At 55.9% G+C, this 10,487-nt stretch overlaps 1 protein-coding gene across 1 annotated transcript; it reads right to left on the minus strand.

The window, feature by feature from the left end:
• Positions 1-666: 666 nt before the first annotated feature.
• On the minus strand, positions 667-9,627 carry AP2M1 (adaptor related protein complex 2 subunit mu 1). Its single transcript, XM_049881459.1, has 12 exons — positions 9,522-9,627; positions 7,494-7,608; positions 5,413-5,678; positions 4,605-4,687; positions 4,212-4,217; positions 3,875-4,010; positions 3,631-3,772; positions 3,059-3,178; positions 2,816-2,951; positions 2,616-2,713; positions 2,106-2,217; positions 667-1,272 (listed from the first exon to the last, which is right to left on the minus strand). Exons 2-12 carry the CDS (start codon positions 7,565-7,567, stop codon positions 1,138-1,140), a joined length of 1,308 nt encoding a protein of 435 aa, XP_049737416.1. The 5' UTR covers positions 7,568-7,608; positions 9,522-9,627; the 3' UTR covers positions 667-1,137.
• Between the last annotated feature and the right edge of the window lie 860 nt (positions 9,628-10,487).

The raw sequence follows: 10,487 nt of genomic DNA on the forward strand, positions 1-10,487 counted from the left end.
ATTGTTGAAGCTCGTACTGGGGCATGGGAGTTCATTATATTCTGCTTCTGTTTGAGATTGTTTAGATTTTTAGGTTGGAAAAGGCTGAAACCAGGCATGGGAAATCTGACCAGGGCAAATCTGTCCTCTTACCTATCTGCCCCAACACACCAGCAGGGTGTGGGACAGTCCCTTCAGGGAAAAGCTCACCACAGGATTCTTTGGAGGGAGGGTGGAAGTAGGCCTGGAGAATCAGATCTTTCCTTTTACTACCCACCCACCATGGTTTGAGAAGCCAAGGTAAATGGGAAAAGGAGGAAGAGATCAATTTCTCAGATGGCTCGAAATACCAAAGGTAAACCCTTGCTTATCTCCCTAATTATAGAAAATCCTTGCCTAAGTCTGAGTGAACCCGGGGAGAAATCTCTAACCCAGGGAACTAGGACCAGATGGGGCAGCTTGCCCTTGAGGCTGTTTTCTTCTTAGAGGAACTAGGAGGCTTGGGGTCAACACCTCTGAGGGTAAGGGCTTGGATGGCCCAGGAGGAGCTTAGCAGTTGAGACAAACAAGGAGCCTTGAGAAGCCAGAATAGAAAACTCTACCCAAAGCAGTGTAAGAAAATGGGAAGAGCAATCCCACCTGTCCCCGGTCCTGACGCAGCTACCACATCAACACTTAGCCAACAGCTCCACTCTAGAGTTTATTGGGTTTATAACTGGACAAAGTCACACGTGTACAAAATGATGCTCACACTATCCCAAAGCAGAGTAGGGACTGAGGGCTGGGGATCTGTTACTGGCCTTTGGGTAGCTCCGAGGTGAGGGGCAGGCAACCCTCCCACTCCAGAGAGATGAGGCCACAGGGGACAGAAGGGGAGGGGGCCCACCTGGCTTTGGTCACAGAACTCACAACAGAGCCTGGCACTGGGCCAGGACAAATTGAATGGAGGAGCAGGCACCCTGGAAACCCCCTGCCCGGGGAGTCCAGGCATGGCTCCACCAGTGCCACTCGTGATGGGGCTGGTCCAGACCTAGACTTGGGGGCTGGTGCAAAGGAAAGGCGCAAAGCAGGAGAGAAGACATTGATGCGTGGTAGCCAGGCATTCCCGGGCCTGTGGAAGAGGGTGGGTGGGGAGGCGGACTCGCTGCCACAGGGCAGCTAGCAGCGGGTCTCATAAATGCCGCTGCGGCCAATGTAGCGCACCCATTTGATGACATCATGGTCGCTGTAGTTCAGCTTCGGTTCAAATACCTTCAAGTAGCGCACCTTGAGGCCAGAGGGCGCAAATGGCACCTGGGCAAGGGACAGCTCCAATGAGGAATGTGGCCTTCCTCTCAGAGCCACTGTCTTCTGGGAAGTTCCACGGCCCCGCCTACCTCATCTCTACAAGTGTTCAAATGGCAGGGGCCCTGAAAGAAGCTGGGGTAGCGAGGGCCTCTAAGCGGTCATTAAAGAAGAAAGCATGGACAAGAGGAACCAGCGATCATTTTGGGCTGGAAGTTAGGCCTGCCTATGATAACTTGAATCAATTCCTTTTACCAGCAGGAGGCAGTAACTAGAGAATCGCTTCAGAACACGTATCTCGTTCAATGTTATGGACTTAAACAGGTGGAAAAGTGTATGTCCAGCACACACAAAGCAGAGTCACCCCATTTTCTTGTCTGTGAGTAAACTGTCTTACCTGGCACTCAAATCTAAATTTTTCCAAAGAACTGCTTAACGACAAATCAAGACTAGTCAGATTTTTGTCAGTGTGAGCAGCAGTTTCTATTAAGGGGCTTGAAAGGGCAAGCAAGAAATGGGTCTGTGAATTACACAGCCATCAACGCTCTCTAGGTTTCAGTGGAAACCCTGATGGCATAGTGGTTAAGAGCTACAGCTGCTAACCGAAAGGTTGGCAGTTCAAATCCACCAGGCGCTCCTTGGAAACTCTATGGGACGGTTCTACTCTGTCCTGTAGGGTCGCTATGAGTTGGAATTGACTCGATGGCAACAAGTTTGGTTTTTTTTTTTGGTTTAGGTTTCAGTTTCCTCATCTGGAAGGTAAAGGAGTTGGATCTGAATGGCCTCTCAGATCTTTCCCAGCACACCCCACTGTGGCTCCACAAGCCTCTCCTCTGCCGTACCTCAAAGTTCATGGAAATGGGGGGTCGAGCCCATTTCTTCTTGTCGTTGGTGGGCAGAAGCTCAATCTCTGCACTGATCTGCGATTCCTTCATGCCTGCCATTCGCTTGATCCTGGGAACACAGGGGCAATGGGCAGCAAGTACCCCTGAGAGCCTCAAGGAGTTTCCGGGGGGGGGGAAAGGGTGGGGAGGAAAAGTGGTCTGACCACTTGCTATGCAGACTTGGGTCTGCCATTCCTCCAGCACCGTGGGCTGCAGCTTAGATAGGTGCACATGCTATTCCTTGCTCTCTGTCTATTCCCAGAGTATTACAAGAGCGAGTGGGGAAACAGTGAAGCATCTTGACAAAACGAATGCATGTGTGTACATGCTCACACAGATGTGTAAGGGCTTAGAGGAGAAGCCAACATGCACACACACACACACTCACTCAGAAGAGAAAAGACAGAACGTGACAGGAGAGTAACGCTAAGGTGTCTCGAGCCCTGCTGTGGCCTCACGAAGACTCACTTCCACACGATGGCGTTCTCGCTGGCCTTGTACTTGGCCTTGCCCTTCATGCAGATCACCTGCACCCCGCTTGTGTTCAGTGGGGTTGGGATCCTCACCTAGAAGCGGCACACTTGTCAGGGAGCTCCGTCAAGCCCCAAAGTTAGCCACCCTTACTCCCAGAGACAAGTTCTTCCTCCTCCCCAAGCCCCTGTCCTCACCTCAATCTTTTGGGCCAGTAATGAGGGCTTGAAGTTGGACTTGATGACGACCTTGACCTCCAGCTTGGTGCGCCCCACTTCCCGCACTAACGGGATGACCCGGAAAGGAAGGATGATGTCCTTGGTGGTACGATACCTTTGGAGACAGGGAGCCAGGTTGGCACAGCACAGACCTCCCCACCAACCTGCTCCTCCCTCTTGGCTGGTGGCACCCCCTCCCTTCCTCCTCACACCCCAGGGCACCTCATGAGCTCAAACTCTCCGTCAGGCGGGATGAAGCTGATGCTGCGTTCAGAGTCAAACTTGCTCAGTCGCACACACTGGTGGAAGGTGCAGTCGTCGATGGCAATTGACTGCTTCCCACTGCAAGCAGGGGCAGAAGGGAACTCCTTGTTGGCACAGGAGAGCGGCAGGCGCCAGGCTGGGAGACCTCCCCCCCCGCCCCCAAAGGCTGCCAGAGCTCGCCAAGGTTTCTACCACAGACTATGGAATGTGCTCAGGAAGGCAACTTTCTGACCCTGGGGTCCCTGCCTGAGTCAAGGACAGATAGAAGCTGTGCCAGCTCATCCTCTCCTGAGATGCCTGTTGCTAAGGATTCAGATGTTTCTGGCACCCTGTGTAGAGGCCATCAGAGTGGAGAGACGAGGCCTTGGTCCTAGTGACCAATTGGGCCTGCTCTCTGAGGGCAGTTAGCACAGACGTCAGCAGCAGCCAGCCAAGTACCCCCTTGGGAAGAGGGCGCCGGCATTGCTGTGGTTGGTCAGGCCCGACTGGCCCTGAGGCCCACCCCTCCACCAGCCCCCCGCCTCCCGTACCTCTTGCCTGTTTCATCAGCTGCGCCCTTGCCCTGCTTCTCAATGACAATCTTGTCGTTCATCCCAAACTTGCACTCGGGCATACCGCTCAGGTAGCTCTTCATCACCACCCGGCCCGACACATGGGCACTCAGCACCTGGCCTGGGCACGGACAGATACAGGGAAGCCGCTAAGGCAAGCAGGTGGGAGGCAGGACCGGGAGCCTGCCCAGCCCCTCCTTAGCTTCCTCGTGAGTGCCCTCACCCTGCGGAGACATGAGCAGGTTCACGCTCTCCAGCACGTCCAGGAAAAGCTCATTCCGGCGATACTTGATGCCCTCCCGCCGCCAGCCGATCTGCCCCGTCACCTGGCTAGTGATCTGGGACTGCTCTTCTTTTGTCTGGGTGGCGACAGAAACAGATCACCATGGCTTCCCTGGCTCCCCTTCAATCACCCCGCCTCTATCCCCACTCTATCCTTATCCTCCCTCCCTTCTTGTCCCCACCCTGTACTCTAACTTCCCCGCCTCCTGAGCCCCATGGAGTGGGGCCAGGAGCAACAGAGCCAGGCTGCAAGGGTGGGAGCTGATGGAGCAGCTTACCTGGTGCTGGAGGCCACAGGGCCAAGGAGGCAGTCACAGGAAACAGCAGGGGAGCGCAGATGGGATGAGGCAGCAGAAAAGAAGGGGGAAATCTGAGGCTTGGCTCCTAGAAGAGGGCCCGCACTCTACTCCAGAGGAATGCCAGGCCTCCAGAGCCTCATGACCCCTCCCCCAGTGCAGCAGGAAACTGCTCAGCTGAATTCCCATTAGGAGATGCTGAGTCGGCTGCTCCTGGGTGGCAGAGAACCACAGGGGCCTGCAGTCGTGGCAGCAGGCTCAGACCAGTGCTTCCTGTTAGGGGCCGGCCCATGAGTCAGTCTGCACCAGGCTCAGGGAGCAGCCGGCTGCAAGAGGCTGGGCTCACCCTGGTCGTGGCCTGCACAACTCGAGTACCTGGCTTTTGATGCCCTGCTGAGTGATGAAGGTCTTCAGTGCCCCTGTCTCCGAGTTCTGTGGATAGCCAAAGTCCAGGATCTCTGCAAAAGGAGGAACCCATCAGCCACTGGGAAAAGTGGAAGACTCCCTCATGCCAACTCCTCCGCTGGCTTGGGCAGACCTGGCCAGCATAGCTCCAAAGGACAGGGTGGGATCATGGGCAGGAAAGTCTCCCAGCTTTCCAGCATTTACTCTGGGATTTGTGCTTCATAAGAAAACAACTAAAATGTCATTATTTTTTCAGAAAGGGAAAATAGGCAGAAAAGCCACACGGCCAGTGGGTGAGAGGTCAAAGGCCCTGGGCCCCTAGAGAATAGAGATGGCTGGGCAGGTGGAAGGACTCACACTTCATTATACTCTACAGAGGACCAGAAGTAACAGTGCATCCCTCAGGGGCCTGTAATACCTCACCCTCTCCCGGGGCTCTGAGGCAGCTGTTGAGTTGGGAAGCTGGGAGGACGTGAACCAAGGCCCAAACCCCAAAGGTAAGAGGACGAAGTCTGCTTAACTGCAGGAGGCCTAGCTCCTTGGAAGACCAAGACTGCTTCCCCCCACCCCCCTAGACTGTATCTGTGTTCCACTGGAGAACAGCTTTTAGACCTGGATTTGGACTGGCCTTCTGAGGGGCACAGAGGCTCTAGCCCAAGACACCAGATACTCAGGAAGGAAAGTTCAGAAGGCACTGGGGCCTCAGGCCTGCTCCCACCTCCAGGCCATTCCCAGTCAGGTTCACCCCACCCTCGGCCTGCCGCCCTGCCAGCCTCACCATCCAACAGCTCATATATGAGCACGAAATTGTTCTTGATGTTCTCTTCACTGATCTTGCCGAAATAGGCCGCCATTACGTCACACATCTTATAGAGGAATTCAAAGACCATGGCAGCATTGACATTCTGCTTGGTGACCGCCGCCAGCCAGATGTTGGACCGCTTAACATGGAAAAAGCTGGTGCGAGCGATGTTGGTGACAGGGCTGCGCACCTGCTGCCGGGCGTGGATGACGTTGACCCGAAAGGCGTCCACTGCGTTCCTCCTGAGGAAGAGTGGTGCACAGAGGCTACTCAACACTAGCCACAGCTCACACCATGGGACCGACCACAGCTACTGCCAGCCCCACCCTCCAGTGCTGAAGTCTGCCACTCACGCCATAATCCCAAGCCCAAACCACTGGGGTGCTTCCCCTCTTGTGACTCCCCGTGTGGCCATGGGAGGAAGGCCAGAGCTGGGCTGGTGCCTGAAGGTCATGAGAAACAGGGAAGTCAAGTGGCAGTGACAGGAGGGCGGATCTAACCTCAAAAGTGAGGGCCATCAGATTTAGGGAGGAATGTCCCTGACTCTCAGGCCTGGCCCCGATTTCCCTAGCTACCTCACTAGCTTCCCAGGAAGCTCCAGGCCCAGAGGAGAAAGATCTTGCCACTTCTCCAGTCCTCCTGCTGGTGATCCTACCAGTGGGGAGGTCAGCTCCTCCTGGAGTCAGACAAAGTCAGCCTGACTTCGGGAAAACACTCTTGGGGGAGAAGTGCTGAGGGGTTCTGGAGCTGTGCCACCCCTTCTTGTCCAGGATCCAATTCCAGGGCAAGTTCAGGGAAAGAAAAAAGATGAGGGAGAACGGAGATGGGGGGCAGGGCCCCCCACCCACCTGTGCCTGGGTGGCAGCCTGACAAGCCGCTTACCTATTGCTACGGCAGCCAATGAGATGGGATGAGAAAAATGACGCCAGCCAGAAGAGGAAAGTGACAGCAACGAGAGAGAGGATTAGACACATGACACACTGAGGCAGGCAGCACACACCGTGAGGTGGAAGCAGACACGCAACAGCAAGGCCAGAGAGCACAGCCAGCATGCAGGGTGAGGTGACCCAGCCTTGGCTTAACAGGGCAGGATGGGGCAGGGGTAGTAGCCAGTGGGGTTCAGGTAGGCCAGGCGCTGCCACTACTCTCATGCCCAGCACTAGCCAGTGGACAAACAGCCACCGTGGCCAGGCCAGCCCATCAGCCAGGGAGCCATGGAGCACTGCAACAGGTCCAACTGGGGTAGCAAGAACAAGTGGAGCCTAATCTCATTAGAGCTGCCGAGGTGAGAATATGTCCCCTCAGTCAGGGAAGAAAAGTGGTGGACATGGTGGAACAGATGGAGAGTAAGGCTGTAGATCCCTGTTAAGACCTGAGGGACCCAGGACAAGGAGCTGTTCTGGGTCTGCTCTGACAAGCCAGAAAGGGCAGCATGGCCTTCCCATCCTTCCTTCCAGCAAAGACCTTAGAGTGAGTGCCTCAGGCTTGCCACAAGCTCTCTTCCAGAAATGGCCCAGAGGAACTGAAATCAGGTGAGTCAGCAGCCTGATTTATCTTGAGAAAGGGAGGTGGAAGAGGATTCTGCAGCCTGGAGAGGCTTCCAAGAGAGCCCAGGGAAGGCTCCCAACATGAGAAGGGCTTCTAAGAACAAAACTTAGAACAGATTAGTACCTCCAGCCTGGCCACTGACCCCACCCATTGGAGACCGATCCCTCTCCTCAAAGGAAGAACCAACCTGCTTGGCAAAAGCAACTGCCTCCAGCAATCAGGTCTGTCACTAAGGGAAACAGGGAGGCAGGCAGGGCAGAAGCCCTGAAGCCTGTGGAGGCCACACCACCCTACAAATCTCACCCAGCGGCCTGCAAGCTAGCTGCCAGGCCCACCACCATCACCAGACCCAAGGGGAACCAGGCTGTACTAGCTGAGCTTCCAGGATGCAGTGAGGGTAGGCGGTGGCCCAAGTCAACCCTCCGGAGGGAAGAGACCTGGTCCCACATGCTGGGGAGGGGGGCTCAGGTGGCAGGGGCACAGCTGGCTCAGCCAGGGGACTCACTCACCCGATGTCATCTCTGTAGACCCGGGAGATGAGCACCTCCCCCTTGTGATTATAGATGAACAGCCCCCCAATCATGGTGGCAGCTCAGTCTCCGCAGCCCATTGCTTAGAACAGACCTAGGACAGGGGGAGGCAGGGTACAGGAAGGCCTCAGAACCCCTGCCCACAGCCCTGCAAAGGGTTTTTTTCCCCCAACTCAACCCCATCAGCAAGTGACCCTGCAGCCCTTCCAGGCATGCCCCTCCCCTCAGCCAGCCTCCTCCAGTTCCTGTTTATCCCACACTGGAACGGCCCAGGATTCTAAGGCAATTTGGACCCTCCCTCTTCTGGGGCTGGGCCCAGAGTAGCCCCCTCCCCTCCTGCCAGCACTGAGCCCAGCTAGGATCCTTTCCGGCCCCCTCTTGTGCAGAATCACTCAGGCTCCAGCCTGTGAGTCACTGCAAGGCCGGCTGCCTGCAGCTGCTGGAATGGCAGCAGGAATTAGTCCAGATGGCTCAGGCCTGGGGCTCAGGCTCCACTACCCCTCTGAGACACTGGCAGGGCCTGAACCGTGGATCTCTAATTCACAGAAGCCTTAACGTTCCAAGAAAGGGTGTGCAGGGTGGGGGAAAGAGGAGGAAGGAAGGGAGGCCTTTGGCCCTGGTTTGGGGCCAGGAGTGTGGCTCCAGCCTCTCCCAGGCAGTCAGATAAGCAGGCAAATAGGAGGCCAGAAAGGCCCCCGACCTGGCAGACTTTGCTTCAATGACACAAGCTGCTCGTTACAGTTATTTCTAACTACTTTCAATAAGGTAGGCTCCCTCTCAGTTCTAGACTGCAATAAAAATAAGGGCGGGGCGGGGGGGCGCGGGGTAGGGTGATAAAATGAAGAGATCCTTCCAGCTGAAATTCAGTGATTCCAGACCCACCAACTAGCTCACGTCTGGCCTGAGTGCCCATAACCAAGGCGCAGGCCTATCAGAAATGCCTGAATTATCCAAGTTATTTGGGTCAAATGAATTTGGACTGAGAGATGAAAAGGGTTAATTTGGCTCTAGGTTGCCTGGATTAGCCCTGGTATTAATTTCACAGCGGAGACTTTAGCAGGCTTTTCTAAACTGCATAATGAAGCCTTTTACTGCGGCTGTGGAGGTCTCCTGGACCAGTGAGGGCTTTCTCAGGGTGGCGGCCACATCCCATCCCTCAGTCCCAAAGAGGCTGGGAGAGAAACACAAAATGGAAGTAGAGTTCACGGGTATGAAGTGGTAAGTAGCTCCGGGCGACAAAGAAACAGAGGTGGAGCCTGGGACAGGAACGGGAGATTTAGTCAGGGGCAAAGGCTGGCAGCAACAGCCCAGGCAGGCTACTCCAGCAGCCCACAGCAGCAAACAGGGCTGGTGGGGGCACAGGGAAGAAAGACTTTGGAGACTGGAAAAGGTCAAGGCCTTGGGGGTGGGAAGGGTGGCCGGCAGGGAGAGACTGACAGTGGTGAATGGCAATGCGGGGAGCTGGAGCTTGCTTTGGGGCTTAGGTGCAGAGATATGGAGGGGGTGGTGGTGTTTTCGCCCTAGGGAGGGGGCCACGGCGGAAAAGATGGTGCCACGGGGTGCGGGGGCTGTCACAGGTCTGAGGACGAGGAGCTGGGGATGTCGCTGAACAGGTAGAAGGGAGTGCGGCGGGGTGGGAGACTTGTCACAGTCCAAGGAGGCAGCACAGGGGGTGTCACTGTCCTAGGAGCCGGGAAATTGTCCTTGCGCTGAGAGAAGGTACCGAGGGGCAGGGGGTGATCACGATCCTGGGATGGGGCGCGCCGCGCGGTGTCCTGCTCTACCCGGCTTCTGCTCGGTCTCTGTCCCGGCAGGCGCCAGGCGGGTCAGGTGGAGGCCACCGCTCCCGCCCGTCCTGCAGCCGCGCCCCGGGCCTGCAGGCTGAGGCCACTCCCGGGTGTGGGCAGCTTTCCGCGGAGTGCGGGCCGGGGAAGAGCAAAGCCGGGCGACGGCGCAGACGGCCCGCGGCGCCCTCCTCCCGCCGGTAAGGTCAGATCCCGAGCTCACCTGGTGTCGGCGGCACCCGGTCCTTCCACTCCCCGGATCCCAAGATGTCCGCCCGCCCCCTGCTCGCCTGCCCGCTGCCTCGGCTTTCACCGCAGTGCCGCGGCCCCGCCCTGGCCTCAGCTGCGCTTGCGCGTCAGCTCCGCCCCGCGGAGACTACAAATCCCGTCAGGCCTCTCGGCTTCTCCCTTACCATTGTAAGCGGTTCAGACTTGTCAAAACTACAATTACCGACAGCCTTCGGGAAACCGCCCCCATCTTCCACGCCACTCTTTGAATACACATCCCGGCATACGCCGCTCCCCCTCACCTGATTTTCTCCACTGAGCATTCTGGGAAGTGTAGTTTCTGCAATCCCTCCTGTGCCTATTTAAGCGTTTTGGAGAGGCTCAGAGATTAGTGACGTTTTTGTTGAAGACCATCTGTTAAGGTTTGGGTTGCTGTAGGTCTTTTATGTTTCCAAGGTCTGAGGACTGGCTGTCCTTATTTTACACATAAACACACAACTTGGTACAAGTGTTTGTGTTGAGTTTGACTGCTTTCTAACATCACCTCTGATTCTCACGAACTTTTTTCGTTATGTATTTATTCGAGCCATGAGCCTTTTCCCAGGGATCAAGACTCAAGCAGGGGTGTAGGAAGGGAGGTGACAATTATGTGCAAGAAATTAGCTACGGCTTTTCGTGAGCGTTCGTGTGTTCTACCTCAGCTACGTGACCGTGCGCTCCTCAAGGCCGAGAGCTGTGTGTCTCCGAGCGACGGGCTGCATATCTTGCTTAGAAAATGTCTGGCGAGTTGATTTTAATTAGACATGGGATTGGAACCCCTTGTCTAATGAATAGTTAAGCTTCACATCTAGGCTGAGAGGAGACAGAGCCAACCCCCAACATGAAAGGCCTGCTTGGCTCTTGCAGGACCTTGAAGGAAACCTATTGGCTTTTCCTCATCTTAGGCAGAGACACCCTGCTG

This window comes from Elephas maximus, chromosome 1, assembly GCF_024166365.1.
Source record: "Elephas maximus indicus isolate mEleMax1 chromosome 1, mEleMax1 primary haplotype, whole genome shotgun sequence".
Classification (NCBI taxonomy): Eukaryota; Metazoa; Chordata; class Mammalia; order Proboscidea; family Elephantidae; genus Elephas; species Elephas maximus.

Bases quoted from the DNA above. Each gene is read 5' to 3' on its own strand.
- AP2M1 (XM_049881459.1), bottom strand. From the start codon at position 7,567: ATGATTGGGGGGCTGTTCATCTATAATCACAAGGGGGAGGTGCTCATC. The intron at 5,679-7,493 runs GTGAGTGAGTCC...ACTCTTCCTCAG, and splicing joins GTCTACAGAGATGACATCGG to GAGGAACGCAGTGGACGCCT. The intron at 2,952-3,058 runs GTGCCCTGGGGT...CTGTCTCCAAAG, and splicing joins GGAGAGTTTGAGCTCATGAG to GTATCGTACCACCAAGGACA.